Raw genomic sequence first — 19,263 nt, forward strand, 5'->3', positions numbered from 1 at the left:
TGTTGTATCGGATTCTCCAGCATCTGCAGTTCCTACTATCTCTCTCAGCTTGCATGATGTTCAGCTCAGAACCAAGTACACCCCAACCCCTCTCATTGAGCTGCAGCAGATAACACTTGCATGTGCGCAAACTCTAAACCATTGGTCATGCATTTACAGAGGCATATGGAAGGTTGGGCCTTAAGCTCAGTATCGGTAAGACAATAGTCCTCTATCGGCCAGCTTCTGCAACACATTGCTGCCCCCATGAGCATCTACAGTGAGTCACTGGACAAAGTGGATCATTCCTGTACATTGAAAGCCTCCTCTGAATGAGAGCAGACATTGTCCTTGAAATTCAGCATCACCTCCAGTGTGTTAACACAGCCTATAACCATCTAAGGAGCAGTAAGATGGTTGGTGACCTCTAGCCTGGCACCGAGCTAACGATCTACAGGATTAACAATGCTAACTGGACACTGTACGGATTGGGAACATGGACAGTGTATGGCAGACACCTCAAATCCCTTGTGAAATATTACATGTAATGCCTCCCCATAATCCTGCAAATCCAAAGGCAGGATAGGCCCTCTGATATTAGAGTCTTCTATCCAGCTAACATGCACAATATTGTGGTGCTATTTAAATCAAGTGTCCACACCATCTGCGTGCTTAACTCGAGACTTCAAAGCAAATTCTTTTCTTCCCTCGTGGTAAATGAATACCACGAGGGCAGAGGAAACACTTCAGGGATGTCAGTGTAGCCTCACTAATAAATGCAGTATCCCCACTGACTCCATGGAATCTCTAGCTGAAGATTGTCCAATTTAAAGAAGTAGGAACTTGGAAGAAGACAAGCGTTTCGAGCGTTCCTGACAGATCTAGATGGAGGCCAAGTGCAAACAGGGGAAGCAACATGTCAAAATCAAAGCATCTCATCCACCTGCATCAGCCAACACTACCTGTCATGGTTTGCAAATCCAATAATACATTATTTAGTTACACCAAGGCCCACAATGCCAAAGTGGAAGAAAGTCAGCCCCGATCCTGAGGGATTCCCTAGGAAGAGTGGTGGGTTTGAGAAATAGTGGCAAGATGGTGGTGGCAAGATGGAGCTGGCTGTCATCAGTGTTCTTAACAGAATCTAATGTGTATTTTCACATGATTTTGAAGAGCGTGTAGTTCGCATATGAAAATAATTAAACTCTGGTGTTTTGCCTGACTTCCTCATATTTGAAAGGTTAACTTGAGTTGCTGTCTTCAAATTAAGTCATATCGGTGAGGTGAATATCTACACTTTGTCATATGGGACATCTTGTTATAATATTTCATAACCTAATGTAAATATAATTAATTACTACTTTTGTTTTAAAAAATAATGCTAATTCGTGAGAGTAATGAACTCCTCCTATTGAGTAGTCTAACCATTAATTTTATTCCAGGTCTACCTAAAGATGTCATCTTTGTCCTTTCTTGCACAGTTCAACTTTATCAATATTGACATGGTTTTTGTTTTGCATGTTTTTAGCCGAGCCTTCAAAGTCGCAGACACGAAAACCCAAATGTGTTAAAGGTGTTCACTGTTCGCGGAATGCTTACATGTTGGTGTACAGACGTAAAGTGGAAGGAGGCAAGGAAAAGGAAATAACTGTTCAACTCCCATGTAAGCATCTATAACTCAATTTGATTTCACAGTGTTTTCAGCTGCAAATTTGATGTATTTTAATGTGAGTGATTTTATATTGCATATTGCTAAATATTGGAGCATGATTGGAATTAAAGGGAAAGCACTAGGGTAGGACCAGGTCGCATTGCATTACTGCCATTAGGATATACCTTGTAGTTAGGCTCATTTTAAAAATCAGAATATTGTACAGACTATTGAAAATGTTGCAGGACACTTTTGCAATAGTAGGAAAGAAATCCCTGCAGTACCTTAATGCACCGTGTAATGATTCTGTTGCGGGCTTGCTGCATGACATTGAGCTATTTGTGTCTTGTTACCAAGACCCCATGTTTTAGAACAGATGTTGCCACATTTGGTAGAAAATGGGGAAGAAACAGTGTACCATCTAACCCCTCACATTTTTTCTACTCCTTCACACATGCACGTGTACACACACAACCCCACACCCAGGAGAATTAGAATTGGGTTTATTGTCACGTGTACTCAAGTTGCAAAAGAACAGGAGTACAGTGTGTAATCTAGACAGCTGACCGCTGTTCCCACTCTGCTTTGGGCCGCTGGACGTCCTCACTCCGCTTAAGCCAATTAATCTGAATTTGTACAATAAAGGCTTGTTTTCAGAAAAGTTTATAGTACGATGAACATCCCCATGTTTGAAGAAACCTGCATTAACAGCCTCCAGTGATTTCAAAATTAAAATGCTAGTATATCAAGTATGTTGTGAGATTAATTGGGAAAAGATTGCTTATAATAATTATTAATGATCAAAATGTTAAAATGTTTTTCTCCATTGTATAATTTGGAGATATTTGATTTGTTGGCTCTACATATATTAGCTTCCAGTTTCTGAGGACTTTTCCATCTTTCTTTTGCAGCACATTTACAAAAAATGGTTGAACGTGACAATAAAAAATTTGAGGAGTGGTGCATGGAAATGGCTGAGATGCGGAAGCAGAGTGTGGACAAAGGCAAAGCCAAGCATGAGGAGGTGCAAGAGCTCTTTAACATGTTACCAGCTAAAGAAGGTCTGTAAATTTATTGGAGGACAGAGTTTATATATGTACACCTATCTGAAGAATTTCTTTTGAAGAAACCTATTCAATTTGCTCAGTAAATCTCTCCAGCAGAGGTGATATCGTATGCCTAATAGTAGAAAGTTTCTTGGTCCTGTCAGAGACATTGAACCTATCGAATGTTATTTTAAGTGGTTTGATTCTTTGACAAGGAAAACAATTCCAAGTCTAAATTAAACATTTTGTGTTCCTATTTTATTCCCACATTGCCCAGATGTCCTATTGTGAACAAAATGCCATACAAGCAGAGAACCTGCTTCTAATTTCAGTGGAGGCCACTGAGTTCTCCTTTGCTCAATTATTCTCTGTTATATAGGAGGAGAATTAGTCCAAGTCCCTAGTACTGATTTGACTATGCAGTGATACATGCTGGCAAATGAGTAGAAGAGTAAAATTGGTAATGGCTGCAATGGTATCCATGATAGAATTAGACTCGAATTAGACTTGCATAAAAATAATTCCAGCTTGGCTGAGGTAAGACAAGGCTGCTAGTCCTTCAGATTGTCCCCATTTAGATGCAAAAAAGAAATAATGGGGAAGCGAATTGAAACCATAGAAAATTCTTCTGAAGGCTTTTTTTTAATATAATGAAATGTGTAGCACTGAAGATAGAAAAATATCAATTATTGATTGTGAATTATTGTTCTTCCTTTTATATGTGAAGGCCTGGAGTATTTGTGGTAGGAGGAACAGTGATGTAAATGCTGCTCACTGTTAGTAAAGAGTAAGTCAAGCAGCAACATCTAGTGACTGCTAATGCACAGAAAATTATGACATTGCCTGATATGTACTGCTTCTCCATAAGCCTGTTGCCCCAGAATATCATTGAGAGACTGAACTTTCAAATGCATTGTGGTACTTGTTACCCACTAAACTTGCCACAAAAACATGGGGTTTATCCATTGAAGTGTAAGTGACTTTTTACATTATCTTTGGTCTTAATTATAATCAATCAGATTGAGGAATCCTCATAGTGATACAGATTTCAAACAAGGAAATAAAATTAGGAAATTTATATTTAAATAATTGTATAGAAGGCGACATAAAGATTATACACATGATTGTAGGAGAGGCATAGGGAAAACCACAAACACTTACTGAAAAAAGGGAATATTGAATTTTCTTCTGGGGAATGAAATTCCATGCTTAGTTTTCCGGGGCCAGAGAAATGCCATTTAAAAAGAAAATAGTTTGCTCCTGTTAACAATCACTCCAACCTTTTCCATCTGTCTTCAGTGTGACTTTGGTCATTTGCCTTAAGTTTGTTCCATGACTGGTACCATGTTTGGTAATTTATTTGGTAACAATTGCAATAGCATAACCTACTCCTCCAGAGGTTATCATTGACAGCTTCTAAATTTGTTTCACATGTGTTGCTAAGGGTTAGTGAACTATCTGTTTATCCTGTAATAACCTTGAGTGCTAATGGCATTTCCATTGTTAAAACAGCAAAATCAAAGCCTAATCTTGTTTCGAAGAGAAACAGCAATAATTTATCTTCACTTATTCCTTACTCACTAAGATTTCTAACTCTCAAAGCTTCATTGCTGCCATGTCCTTGTCAACGACAAAGGTATATTAATGATCCCTAGTTTTGAACTATCCCGAGTGAATACATTTCCTCTGTCAAGCCACTTCATCACTTTAAAGACCTATGTTCAGTCACCAGACAAGAGACCCCTCCGTCCCCCTTTCCCCCTCCTGCCTGTTCTGTTTGTCCTGGTAGTTAATACCTTTTCATTTCAAGATATTATCATTATAAACTTTTTTTTTGCACCTTGACCAATTTCTCATTTATACTTTCTCATAAAATGGAGACTGGAATTGTTCTGAGTTATGCGTGTACAGTTGTGTGACCAAAGTTTTGTATATATTTAACAACTTTGCACAAGTCAGTCTTTTATTTAGAAATTTTCTTAGCGTTTTCTTTACATTTTGTATCATTTTATTGGCCTGCATTGCTGCATTTAAAGGCGTGAATCCATGCCTCTCGATCATTTTGCTCCTTGGCCCTATTTACACCCAAATTTTCCAAGATGTATGTGGTCTACTTATTAAGCCAGTTACCGTACACTGCCTTGATGTTTATGTATATTCAAATCAATCGCCATTCTGCCAATTTGTTAGCATAGTCCCTAAATTCTTTCTATTCCTTTCTGCCTTTTCTCCTTGATATATTTGGGCCAAGCTTTTGGTCATCTTTTTAATTGGCATGGTATCAAATTTTGCTTGAATGTTGCTGTGAAGCATTTTTATGTTAATGGCGCTATATAGCTGCAAGTTTTTGTTCTGTGTTTTGTCAATCTTCTCGTTCGTGACTGCACTCCTAAATTTGATGCCTGTTTTGAAAATACGCTTCTGATTTCTTAGCCCAGATCATTCATATCAATAACAATAATATCAACAGTGGTCATGAAGTCTATTTCTGTGGAATACCACACCCCAGCAATCTGAGTAAACAGTTTTAATCCCTGATATTTTGGATTTGTAGTCAATTTGCTGTCCATTTCTGCTATTTATACCCTGCCACAACAGACTGTGTGACCTTAGCCATGTGTCTTGTATACAGTATCTTATTGAGGGTTCAGTTAACTCAACTGGTTTGCAATGCAGAGTCATGCCAATAGTGTTACTTCAATTCCCGCACCGGTTGGGATTACCATGAAGGTTCCACCTTCTCAGTCTTGCCTCTTGCCCGAGTTGTGGTGGCCCTTCGGTTAAATCCACCACCTGTCATCTCTCTCTAAAGAGAGAGCAATCCTGTGGTTCTGAGACTATTGCAACTTTACTAAATGAAGGGTATAGTTTTAAAATGAGTTGTAAGGGCCTCGAGAGTTACAAGCGGGATATACTAGCAGCTGCTGTCACAGCTGGAACAAATACCAATCCTGATCTGTTGATGTCTGAAGACTCAGCTAGAAGTGCGGAAATGCTGCAGAGAAGTAGGAGCAGAGCAGTAATAGAGAGGACAAGGAATCAAATATGGAAAAGGGTGATATATCAAAACATGAGACAGTTTGGGACAATAGTGTCAAAGGGTAGGAAAGGACAGAGAGGGAAAAAATATCTAGGAATGCACCAACATTGCAGAAGATGTTAAGACAGAAAAAGGCAAAACTAAAGGTTCTATATGTGCATAGCATACCAATCAAAGTAAATGAATTGATAGCAACATTGAAGTAATTAAATACGATTTGAAAGCCATTACGGAGACATGGCTTCAGGATGACACAGTTAGGTCTTGAAATGTTGAGGGGTAAGTAACATGCAAGAAAATTCAGAAAATGTTAAAGGAGGGTTAGCACTGTAAATTAAGGATGGGATTTGTAGAACAGTTAAGGATGACCTCCGTTTGGAGATCAGGATGTGGAATCATCTGTTTGGAGAAAGTTAAGGTATAGTAGGGACACGATTGGGTCTAAGACTAGTGTTTTAAACCTAAATGAGGACAATTATGGAGCCATGAAAGCTGAGCTAACTGACGTGAACTGGCATACTGGGCTAGAGTCAGACCATAGAGACCCAATGGCAGATGTTTAACGGATTTTTTAAAAAAGAGTTTTCTTTTTTAAAGAGTACCCAGAATAAATGTATTTAGACTATAATGAGAAATTCTAAAAGGAGGACCTGCCATCTTTGGTTAACTAAAGTTAAGGAAAGCCTCAAGCTTAAGGAAAAACATGAAATTGGGCAAAGATGAGTGTTGTTCATATAATTGGTCAAGATATAAGGAATGGCACTTAATGACTGAAAGGTTAATCAGGAGGAAGAAATTAGACTGAAAGCAGGCTAGCTAGGAAAATAAAAACGGTTTGCAGTAGTTTTGTACAGGTACTTAGAAAATGAAAAGGGTTAAGAAAGTGAGTGTTGGTCCTCCAGAGAGTGAGAACGTGGAGTTTATAGTAGATAATGAGGAAATGGCGGAACATTCAAAGGTCTCGAGAGGTTGTTAATGTGGTAGTTGATGTGAAGTTATTTTTCTAAAGTTCCTTAGTTCATCAAACTGAAAAGTAGCAAATATAACCTTTCAATTCAGTATAGGCGGCAGAGAATAGGGTATAGTAGACTGGTTATCTTGATTTTTGCTGTGGGAAAGGTTTAAGAATTTATAGCTTTGCACTTCAAAAAACCAAAGGGAATCTGGAAATTCACCAAAGGAATCAGTCAAGGGGAAATCATGTTCCACCAATTTATTGGAGTTATTTGAAGGCATAACATGCACTGTGGATCAAGAGGAATCTGTAGAATTACTACGCTTGGATTTCCAGAAGGCCATTAGTAAGAAACTGGAGCAAGGGTAGGCAATTCGGCCCTTTGAACCTGCTCTGCCATTCAGTAGGCTCATGGCTGATCCTTGATCCCAATGCCATGTTCCTGCTTTATCCCTATACCTCATGATGGCTTGAAAATTCAGCTCATGAGTTTCCTCTGCTTTTCAAAGATAAGCCACAAACTATGTTAAACTTTCTATCCTGTTGAAAATTTAAGAACTAAGGGTAGGCAGTTCAGCCCCTCGAGCATGCTCTGCTTTGAATACAATCATGGCTGATCTAATCTTAGCCTCATCTGCTTTCCTGTCATCTCATAATTCTTTGACCCATTACTAATTAAAAATCTGTCTCTCTCCTTAAGTTTAGTAAGTGTCTCAGTGTCCACCACATTTGAATAGTGAATTCCAGACATTCATGACCCTTTCAAAGAAGTGATTCGTCATCTCTGTTTTAAATCTGCCACGCCTTAGCCTAAAATTGACCTATCCTGCTAGGTTGCCCCACAAGAGGAAGCATCCGTTCTATGTCTACGTTGTCGATCCCCTGTGGCACCTTCAGATATTGCAAGTACATCTCTTTTCATCCTTTAAACTTTGGTGAGTATAGGCCTAAACCACTCAGTCTCACCTCATAAGACCAGCTTTTCATCTCTGGAATTAAGTGAACCTTCTCCAAACTGCCTCCAACACAATTACATTCTTTCTCAAATGAAGGGACCAAAACTGGATTCCAGCTGCGGCCTCCCCAATGCTTTGTCCAATTGCAACAATACATCCCTGCATTTATAGTCTACCAAATTAGCAATAAATTCTGAAATTCTGTTTGTCCTCCTTATTACCTGCTACACCCGCATACAAGCTTTCTGTGACTCATGAATGAGGACACCCAGATCCCTCTGCACTGAAACATTTTGAAGTTTCTCTCTATGTAGTCTTTTTATTGTTCTGACCAAAATGGATAACTTCATACTAAGGCATAGAACATAGAACTGTACAGCACAGTATAGGCCCTTCGGCCCACGATGTTGTGCCGAACTTTTACCCTAAACCTAAGGTCTATCTAACCCCCACCCCCTACCTTTATACTATCATCCACATGCCAATCTAATAGCCGCTTAAATGCCCCTAATGAGGCCGACTCCACTACCCTCTCCGGCAATGCATTCCACGGCATGTTAAACTTCATTTGCCAAAATTTGGCCCGTTCACCTAACCTATCCATATCCATTGGTAGATTTTTACTTGGAGTCATGGAGTCAACAGCATGGAAGCAGACCCTTTGCTCTAACTCTTCCATGCTGACCAAATTTCTCAAACTAAACTAGTCTCGCTCATCTGCGTTTGACCCATATCCCTCTCAACCTTTCCTATTTAGTACCTAACCATGTTTTTTAAATGTTCTATCTATGCCTGTGTCTACCACTTGCTCTGGCAGTTCATTCCGTGTACAAACCACCCTCTGTGTTTAAAAAAAAAAAAAAAAGTTCCACCTCAAGACCCTTTTAAACCTTTCTCCTTTCACCTTAAAAATATGTCTTGAACTCCCTCACTCTACGGAAAAGACTGTTGCTATTCACCTTATTTATGCCCCTCCTAATTCTATAAACCTCTGTAAGGTCATCCCTCATCCTCCTCCTCTCCAGTAGAAGTTCCAGCCTATCCAGCCTCTCCCTATAACTCAAACATTCTAGTCCTGGTGACATCCTGGTAACTTTTCCGAGCCCCCTCCAATTTAATAATATCCTTCCTAAAGCAGGGTGACCAGAACTGTACACGAACTCCAGAAGTGGCCTGAACAACGCCCTGTACAACCGCAACATGATGTCCCAACTCCCATATTCAGTGCACTGACCAGTGAAACCAAGCGTGCTAAACACTTCTTAACCACCTTGTCTGTTTGTGATGCAACTTTCAAAGAACTATGTATCTGAACTCATTCAGGTCTCTGTTCTACAACACTACCCAAGGCCCTACTTTTAAATTTTGGTGTCATCCACAAACTTACTAACCATGCTTCCTAAATTCTCATCCAAATCGTTTATATAAATAACAGACAAATGTGGACCCAGCATTGATCCTTGCGGAATGCTGCTCGTCGCAAACTTCGACTCTGAAAAACAACTTTCCGTCACCACTTTGTCTTCTACCGTCAATCCAGTTTTGTGTCCAATTGGTAAGCACTCCCTGAATCCCATATGATCCAACCTTACAAATTAGTCTACCATGTGGAACCTTATCAAAGGTTTTGCTGAAGTCCATGTTGATAACACCTACTGCTCTGCCCTCATCAATCTTTTTGGTTACATCCTTAAAAAACGTAATCCAGTTTGAGAGACATGATTTCCACACAAAACCATGCTTACTATCCGTAATCAGCCCTTGCCTCTCCAAATGCATTTAAATCCTATCTCTCAGAATCCCCTCCAACAGCTTACCCACCACTGACGTCAGACTCACTGGTCTATAGTTCCCAGGCTTTTTCTTCTTTAAACAAAGTTATAATATTAGCCACCCTCCAGTCCTCTGGCACCTCACCAATGGCTGTAGATGATTCAAATATCTTCCCTACTTTCTCATAATGTCCTGGGATAAACTTGATCAGGTACCGGAGGTTTATCCATCTTTTTTATTTTTAAGACCTTCAGCACCACCTCTTCTATAATAGGGAGTGTTTTCAAGACATCAGTATTTATCCTGAGTTCCCTAGCCTCCATTTCCTTCTCCACACTAAAAACAATGTGAAATATTCATTTAATCTCTCCTGTCTCCTGTGGTTCCACACACACACAAGACCTTGTTGATCTTTAAAGGCGGCCTATTCTCTCCTTAGTTGTTCTTTTGCTCTTAATGTACTTGTAGAACCTCTTTGGATCATTCTTAACTTTATCTGTCAAGGCTGTCTCATTTCCCCTTTTTGCCCTCCTTATTTTCCCCTTAAAAGTGCCCCTACACCCCTTTATACTCTTCAGGAGATGCATTTTGATCCCAATTGTCTATACCTAATATATGCCTCCTTATTCTTGACCAGAGCCTCAATATCTTTATGCGTCCATTGTCCCCTACTCTTACCAGCCTTACCCTTCCTCTAACAGGCACATAATGTCTGTAAACTTGCTTCATTGTACTTATTTTAGTGTCATTTGCAAATTTGGCTATAATACATTGTATCTCTGTATCCAAGTAATTAATGCAAATTGAGATATGCTACGTCTACAGGATCTATATCACCAACTTTGCTTGTTACATAGTCATACAGCACAGAAACAGAGCCTTTAGTCCAACTTCTCTGCAGCGACCAGACATCCCAATCTGACTTAACACCTCTTGCCAACATTTGGCCCATATCATTCTAACCCTTCCTATTAATGTACCCATACGGATGCCTTTTAAATGTAATTGTACCTGCCTGTACCATCACCTCTGGCATCTCATTTCATGTGCGCACCTCAGGTCTTTTTTATTTAAATCTTTCCCCTCTCACCTTAAACCTATACTTTCTAGTTTTGGACTTACCCATGGTAGGAAAAAGACCTTGGCTATTTACCCTATCCATGCCCCTTGTGACCTTATAAGTCTCTATAAGGCCACCCTCCTCTTTTGCTCCAGGGAAAATAATGCTCTAACCTATTCAGCCTCTACCTATAGCTCAAACCCTCCAGTCCCAGCAATATGCTTGTATATATTTTCTGCACCCTCAATTTCAACACCTTCCTTCCCATAGAGGGTGACCAGAATTGAACACTATATTCCAAAAGTGGCCTCACCAATGTCCTGTGTAGCTGCAACATGATGTCGCAACTACGATACTCAAATGTTCGGTATGTCATCAAAGAATTTTAGCAAATTAGTCAAACATGATTTACCCTTCATAAAACCATCTTTTTTCTGAAGGATTGCATTTTGATTTTACGAATATCCTGTTATTACTTCCTAAAGAACTCATTACAACAGTTTCCCAATATCTCACATTGAACTAACTGGTTTATAGTTTCCTTTTTTCTGTTACCCTCTTTTTTTTTTGAATAAAGGTGATGCATTAGTATTTTTCCAGTCCACTAGAACTTTTCCAGAATCCGGGGAATTTTTGAATGTTGTAACCAATGGATCCACTATCTCTGCTGTCACTGCCTTTAAGACCCTAGGGTATAAGCCATCAGTCCTTGGGGACTTGTCTGCCTTTAATCTCAAGGTGCCGCATCAAAAGTTATTGCAGATGATGAAAGCTGATGGTGTAGTTGGTAATATATTAGCATGGATAGAAGATTGGCTCGCTGCCTAACACATAATAGAGCATGCACAAATGGCAGGATGTGATGAGTGATGTCTGGCAGAGGTCTGTGCTGTGGCTTCATCTTTTTATAACCGACGTCACTGACTTGAATATGGGATTGAGTGGCAAAAATCTAGCAGGTGGAGCATAATATGATGAAATATGAAGTTATTTACTTGTGCTGGAAAAAAAAAAGCAGAATATTACTTAAAAGAGATCAGTTGGAGAATTCCAAGGTACAAAGGAATCTAGGTGTTCTGGTGCATGAGGCACAAAAAATAAGTTTGCAAGTCCAGACTTGATCAGCGAGACTAATGGGATGCTACCTTTATTAGGAGAAGAGAGTTACACCACTAGCATCTACTTGGTAATGTAAAAAAAATTGCCCAGATATGTCCTGTACGCACAAAGCAAGACAATCCAACCTGGCCAATTACAGCTCCATCAGTCTACTGTTGGTCATCAGTAAAGTGATGGAAGGTGTCAGTGCAATCAAGCAGCAACTGCTCAGCAATAACCTGCTCGGTTATGCTAAGTTTGGGTTCTGCTAGGGCCAGTTCGCTTGTTACCTTGTTATAGCTTTGGTTCAAACATGGATAAGAGTACTGCATTCCAGAGGTGAGGTGAGAGTGTTAGCCTTGACGTCAAGGCTGCTTTTGACCGCGTGGCATCAAGGAGCCCGAGTAAAACTGGAATCAATGGGAATCGAGGCAACCTCTACTTTTTTTTTTTCTTTATTCATTCACGGGATGAGGGTGTCACTGGCTAGGCCAGCATTTATTGCCCATCCCTAATTGCCCAGAGGGCAGTTCAGAGTCAGCCACATTGTTGTGGGTCTGGAGTCACATGTAGGCCAGACCAGGTAAGGATGGCAGTTTCCTTCCCTAAAGGACATTAGTGAACCAGATGGTTTTTTCCTGACAATTGACAATGGATTCATGGTCATCGTTAGCTTATTAATTCCAGATATTTTATTGAATTCAAATTCCACCATCTGCCATGGCAGGATTTGAACCCGGATCCACGGAACATTTATCTGGGTCTCTGGATTAACAGTCCAGCGATAATACCACTAGGCCATCACCTCCCCACTGACTGGAGTCATACCTGGCACATAGGAAGATGACTATAGTTATCTCTGAACGAGTTTCTCAGAGGAGTGTCCTTGGCCCAACCATCTTCAGCTGCTTCTTCAATGACTTTCCCTCTATCATAAGGTCAGAGGTGGGGATGTTCTCTGATCATTCAATGTTCAGCGCCGTTCATGACTCTTCAGATATAGAAGCAGCCCACATACAAATTGTCCAGATCTGGACAATATCCAGGCTTGGGCTGACAAGTGGCGAGCAATATTTGTGCCAGGCAATCTAACCACCACCCCTTGTCATTCAGTATTGTTATCATCACTGAATTCCCCACAATTAATATCCTGGGGGTTACCATTGCCCAGAAACTCAACTGGACTCACCACATAAGCACAGTGGCTACAATGGCACGTCTTAGGCTAGGAATACTATGAGAGACTCACCTGCTGACTCCCTGAATCCTGTTCTTATTATACAAGTCACAAGTCAGGAGTGTGATGGAATACTCCCCAGTTGCCTGGATGAGTGCAGCTCCAACAACGCTTGAAGCTTGGTGTCACCCAGGACAAAGCTGCCTGCTTGATTGACACACACCCACAAGCATCCATTCCCTTTTCCAGCAATGCTCAGTAGCAGTAGTGTGAATCATCTCCAAGATGCACTGCAGAAATTCATCCAAACCCACGACTACTTCCATCTGGAAAGACAAGGGACAGCAGATACATGGGAATACCACTTACTGCAAGTTCTCTCCAAGCCATTCACCATCTTGACTTGGACATATATTGCCATTCCTTCACTGTCACCTGGTGAAAATTCTGGAATTCCCTCCGTAATAGAATTCTGAGTCTACCTACAGAATATAGACTGCAGCAGTTTAAGAAAGCAGCTCACCATCTCAAGGGCAGCTAGGGATGGGCAATAATTGCTGACAAGCCAGCGACACCCATGTCCCACCAGTGAATTTAAAAAAAAATCAACTTAAAGGTAAAGATGTTATGCTTCAGTTTGCAGAGCATTGGTGAGACCACATCTCAATATGTTGTACAGTTTTTGTTTCTTTATTTAAGGAAGTAAATGCATTAGAGTCGGTTCAGAAGTGGTTTATTAGATTGGTAGCTGGAATGAGTTGATTCCTCTTTTGAGGAAAGATTGGACGTACTGAAGTTTAGAAGTTTGAGGGGTGACTTGACTGAAGTGTATAAGATCCTAAGTGATCTTGACAAGGTGGACATGGGGAAAAATGTTCCCTCTTGGAGGTCAGTCCAGAACTATGGGACACAGTTTTAAAATTAGGCAGTACCCTTCCAGGGCAAAGATGAGGATTCTTTTTCCCTTGAGGGTTCTGCAACTTTGGAACTCTCTGCTTCGAAAGGTGGAGGACTCAGGATCATTAAATACTTATAAGACAGAGGTGGGGAGGTTAGGCAGAGAATCGAGGGTTATCAGGATTAGATGGGAATGTGGTATTTGAAACATAAGCAGATAAGCTGTGGCTTTATGGAACAGCTAAGCAGGCTTTCAAGATCAAATGGTCTAATTTTCCTATTTTCTATTGCTGATCCTCGGAAGATTTGGGTAGGATTTCTTTCATGTAATAATTTGAGAGGTAATGTGGGAATTGTAGTATATTTGGAAGGACTTGGTCACTTTGAGCCTATAACTGCTATAACTTTCTGTCAACTGAGTTCTTTTCATCTCGTTTGTCTCAAAAACTGGAGATCGTTTAGTCATACGTCTATGACTATTGTATCCTGCTGGAATGGAAGAGGGCAAACCTAATGAAATGTTTCCAAGATCAGTGTACATGTCTTATTAAACCATGCTGAAATCAGCTAATATGTCTCTTCGCCACCGGCCCTCTTCCCCATAACATGCTACCGGTAGTGGTGTAACCTTTTTAAAAAAAACTTATCATGTCTTCTGCAAGCATAATGTGCAGTATAAAGTTCCAAGTGCATCCAGTCCATTGACCTTTCTTGCAACTGGACATTCTTAAACTTTGAGTTTGCGTTGTGAATGATGATAGTAAATTTGGTGAATAGGGCTGCCACATGTACACAGCTGCCTGCACTTATCATTTTGTGCACAAGTGAACACTGCCTGTGTACCTGCAGAAGATTATCTGAACACTTTATTTCATATGTTCCATTAGGGTAACTAGTTAAATGTTTGCTAGTGTAAAGCTTTTTTTTGTTTCAGATGAGCACTATGAATTTCTACCTGTGGATTGGTTACGGAAGTGGCTGGATGACTCGGCAGTAACAAAACCAATTGATAATTCTTGCCACCTGTGTGCACATAACAGACTAATTCCTGACAAAATCTGTGATGTCAAAAGGATCTCTCAGAAAGCAGCTGATGTCTTCTATGCTAGATATGGAGGTGGCCCCAGATTGGATGGTAAGTAAACCAGTTTTGAATAAAAAGTCTGCAGAGTTGGCAATATCCAAAAACTCAAGTTAAATTAAGTTTAATTTAAAAAGGTTCATTAAATTGGTTGGTTTGCATTCACTACAGTAAACTGTCAGAATGAGCGTGTAAGTGGCAAATCAGTTTCCACTTGGATAACTGTAAAGTGGTACATTTTAGTAAGAATAAAAAAGGCATTTCTGCAAAAATAACCTCTTACTCAGGGGCACAAAGGAAATGGATTACAGATATAAAACACTTGGTGGTTACCCAGGAATAATAAGGCCAGTTTAGAATAAAACAAACAAAACACTCGCTGCTAAAGGGACAGAATTGAAAGCCGATGCATCTGTTAAATTTGGAAAGAATCTTGAATAGATCAGAATGAGTATTCTGTGGAGTTCAGATCTTTAGACTATTCAAAAGATATTGCAAAACTGAGAAGGTGCGAAAGAAAAGAGCCATCAGAACTGAGAGATTGTTTCTTGATGGATACATTGAGCATGGAGCTTCTTCTCTGGAAAAGAGAATGCTCATTGTTGATCTGATAGATGTCACAATGTTATGCAAGGTTTGATGAGTTGGACATTGGAAAGATGTTTCCACTTGTGTCAACAAAACTAGTCATAAAAGTAAGAATAGTCACTAATAAATCTCATAGGAAGTGCAGGAGAGATTTTAGTTCCTGCAGAAAGATTATGAACTCCCCTGTTATGGCAAGCAGTTGAAGCAACTTGCAGAAATTTATTTCAAGGGAAGCTTGAAACACATGGAGGAGAAAATAGGTTTAGCTGAATTCGCGTGGGTGGGGGTTCATGTGGAATGTAAATGCTGTGGGTGAGTTTGTTCACAGTCTCTTCCTATTCAAAATTGTATGCAACAGTATGCAAATGTTCTATTCTTTTGTCTTCCCAAAGATGGATTCCCAATTTGTATTTTTACATCTTTACTGTCCTCTGCATTACAGAAGTAGATTTCTTTTGTTTGAAAATGGCCCAGCAGTATTATCGCTGAACTGTTAATCCAGAGACCCAGATAACATTCTGGGGCCTGGATTCGAATCCTGTCATTGCAGATAGTGGAATTTGAATTCAATAAAATATCTGGAATGAAGAATCTAATGACTATCATGAATCCATTGTTGATTGTCGGAAAAACCCATCTGGTTCACTAATGTCCTTTAGGGAAGGAAACTGCTATCCTTACCCGGTCTGGCCTGCATGTGACTCCAGACCCACAGCAATGTGGTTGACTCTGAGCTGCCCTCTGGGCAATTAGGGATGGGTAATAAATGCTGCCTAGCCAGCAACCCCCTCATCCCATTAATGAATTTTAAAAAATACTGTTTTTATGGTTTACAAAAATGCTGTATTACTTGATACATTTTTTCCCTTTTGTTTTTACAGCTTTCTTATTTTCTTCAAAACTTTGTGTAGTTTTGCTCATTGGCACGTTCCAATTTCCATTTTATTTTTTAACGAGTCTGTATTGCTTAGGTTTGGGCTTTGATTGCCACACCTTGAAGACGATACTAATTGTTGTAGTTTAGCATATTCCTGTGTGTCTCAGTCTGGATCCTGCCCCACTGAAGCTGCATTTGCAAACCACAGGAAAGAGACAGGGCAGCTTCTCCCATCAATTAAAATTTAAATGTACAATTGCAGCAGGGAGCATTCTTATTCTAATTAAACCTACCAGAAATGAACTTAAATGAATTATAAAAAGTGACCATGAGGTACAGTGTAGTGCCTGAACATTTTGTAAATCCATGTCAAACATTGTTTACTGTTTACCTTTAGTGACAGCGAACAGAAGTGATGTGTGACACCCTTTCCTAGATATTCTTGCGCACTCACTCTGGAAACAGAGGACCCTATCTCTGAATTTGCACCAGAAGTTCAGTAAAGGTGCTAATCTGCAACCATTTTTCACCGTTGTTACATTTTTTGAATTAATGTGCCCAAAGATCAAGATAAATATATATAGCTCCTTTGCTGTGCGCCTGATTTCTTGACTCATAATTTCCAGACGTTTTGGTGTGTTTTTCAAGCTCTGCAAGCTACCTACTGTGAGCTGATTCAAGGAATGGCAGCCCTTTAGGTGAGATTTGCCACCTTTTGATTGTGAATTTATTTGATCTACTCCCATGTTGACACTGTCAATAGTTCATTGCTCCCAAATGTTTTTCTCTCAAAACTCATGATTATCATCCCATTCCTCCTCTCCAACCTTGAAAGAGATCTCATCCTCACTTGCACCAGATACTAACACATGAACAGCTAGAATCATGTCAGGAAAGTATTGGTACTTCCTTGTATTCCATTCTCAGAACTAATATGGAAAGGTATTATCTGCTAATAACTGCACCTTTCTTAAATTCTGGGACAAGGTACTACCATCTACAGTTTGGTCCCTTCCAAATCCACTTTTGCTCAATTTCTACACCCAGTGTAACCTTGTGCTTCCTTTGCTGAATAAATGTCATGGACAGATTCAGCTACTCCCAATTGAAATGAAGTCCATGCTCTTAGCAACTTGAATTTGTATTTACTCAATTTGAAGGAAGTTTTCCTTTAGTTGACATCCATCTGAAAATGGGAATGGGGAAAAAAGGAACCTTTGCTTGCTATCAGAAAAGGTTGGAAATAATTTGAGGCAATGTTCTCAGACTGCATAAGTGTTCTTTTAAAAGAGGTTAGCGTGGTGTTAGCATTTGGGTCAACTTTAATCTGAGCAGATTATTTCCATATGGAACAGCAGACAGATCTCAACATCTGAGAGAGTTTTATTGTTTTAAAATCAAGTAGCAAGCATGTTATAAAACTTATTGGCAGAATTCAATTTCTGACTGCTTTGACCATGTCTGACTCCTCCCTTCCCTTCCTCGACATCCTCTGTTTCTATTTCTGGGGATAGACTGGCCACTAATATCTACTATAAACCCACCAACTCTCATAGTTACCTGGACTATACATCCTCATACCCTGTTTCCTGTAAAGACTCCATTCCATTATCACAGATCCTCTGTCTCCATTGCGTATGTTCTGATGAGGCCAGCTTCGACAAGTGGGCATCCAAAAAGTCCATCTTCCTCAGTCGGGGATTCCCCAGCACCATTGTTGGCAGGGCCCTCAACTGAGTCTGACCTATCTCCCACACTTTGGCCCACACCCCCTGTCTTCCTTCCTGCAATAGCAATGGGATTCCCCTTGTCTTTACCAGCACCCACATCCAGAAAATTATTAGCTGCCAAATCTGCCACCTCCAGCGGGATGCCACCACCATAAATACATTCCCCTCCCTTCCCCTCCCTTGTCCGCCTTCTGCAGGGACTGTTCCCTCCAGGACACCCTGGTCCACTCTTCCTTCACTCCCAACACCCTGCCCATGGTATCTTCCCCTGCAACTGCCAAAGGTGTAACACTTGCCTGAATAACTCCTCCCTCCTCCATATCCGAAGGCTCAAACATACCTTCCAGGTGAAGGAGTGCTTTACCTGCACTTCACAATCAAGTCTGCTGCAATCGCTGCTCCCAATATAGTCCCCTCTACAGTGGGGAAACAGCGTACACTGAGTGACCCTTTTGCAGAATGCCTATGTTCTGCCCACAAAAATGACCCTGAGCTTCCAGTTGCGTGCCACTTCAAGACACCAGCCTGTTCCCTGGCCAATATGCCTGTCTCAGTATTGAGTCCCGAAGGCTCTAGTGCTCTAGCGAAGCTCAGCGTAAGCTGGAATAACAATCCTGCATCCTTCTGGACTCCATATTGAGTTCAATAATTTTAGGGCTTGAACTCTCCTATGCCCTAGTCCCCACTCCCATACGCGTGGCCTTGTGATCACCTATTACACACAACCCATTGTTAGCTACTAACAGTTCCATTAACAGCTATTTACCCTCCTAGCCAGATCATTATCCACTCCTTTGTCTGTCCAACTGTTCTTCTCTCTGTCTCTTTGGGCTCTATCCCCACCTGTCATTTACTCCTTACCCCTCCTCCCACCCTATCTTCTGCAAAAAAAAACAACATTTTCCTAGCTACCATCAGTTTTGAGGAAGGGTCACCAGACCTGAAACGTTAACTCTGATTTCTCTCCATAGTGGCTGTCAGACCTGCTGAGCTTTCCCAGCAATTTCTGTAGCAAAATTTAATTTTTGTCTCAAGGATAAGCTACTGCTGTGGAAACTCAGTCTCTTTCATTATTTGTGTCAGAGGGTCACAGGTGGGTGTAGAGTATATGTGAAATTCAATGTGACAACCAAGAACCTACATGCCTTTCTTGCTGTCACTTTGAATATATATTTGAAAGTGAAGTAAGCTTGTCAAATGTCTTGACCCACATTCAGACTTTCATAAGAGATAGTAGGAACTGCAGATGCTGGAGAATCCGAGACAACAAGGTGCAGGGCTGGATGAACACAGCAGGCCAAGCAGCATCATAGGAGCAGAGAGGCTGACGTTTCGGGCCTAGACCCTTCATCAGA

At 40.5% G+C, this 19,263-nt stretch overlaps 1 protein-coding gene across 3 annotated transcripts in view; it reads left to right on the forward strand.

The window, feature by feature from the left end:
• The window catches only part of usp48 (ubiquitin specific peptidase 48), a 133,731-nt gene that overhangs the window by 56,676 nt on the left and 57,792 nt on the right, over positions 1-19,263 (forward strand). For all 3 annotated transcript variants that reach the window (XR_007265298.1, XM_048615087.1, XM_048615086.1), the window contains 3 exons: positions 1,508-1,642; positions 2,542-2,691; positions 14,567-14,767. Coding sequence is in view for 2 of the 3 variants with exons in the window: in XM_048615087.1 (XP_048471044.1) it covers positions 1,508-1,642; positions 2,542-2,691; positions 14,567-14,767 (486 nt within the window). In the remaining variant the exon portion in view is untranslated. The remainder of the gene's footprint in view (positions 1-1,507; positions 1,643-2,541; positions 2,692-14,566; positions 14,768-19,263) is intronic.

This window comes from Rhincodon typus, chromosome 31 (assembly GCF_021869965.1).
Source record: "Rhincodon typus isolate 14 chromosome 31, sRhiTyp1.1, whole genome shotgun sequence".
NCBI lineage: Eukaryota > Metazoa > Chordata > Chondrichthyes > Orectolobiformes > Rhincodontidae > Rhincodon > Rhincodon typus.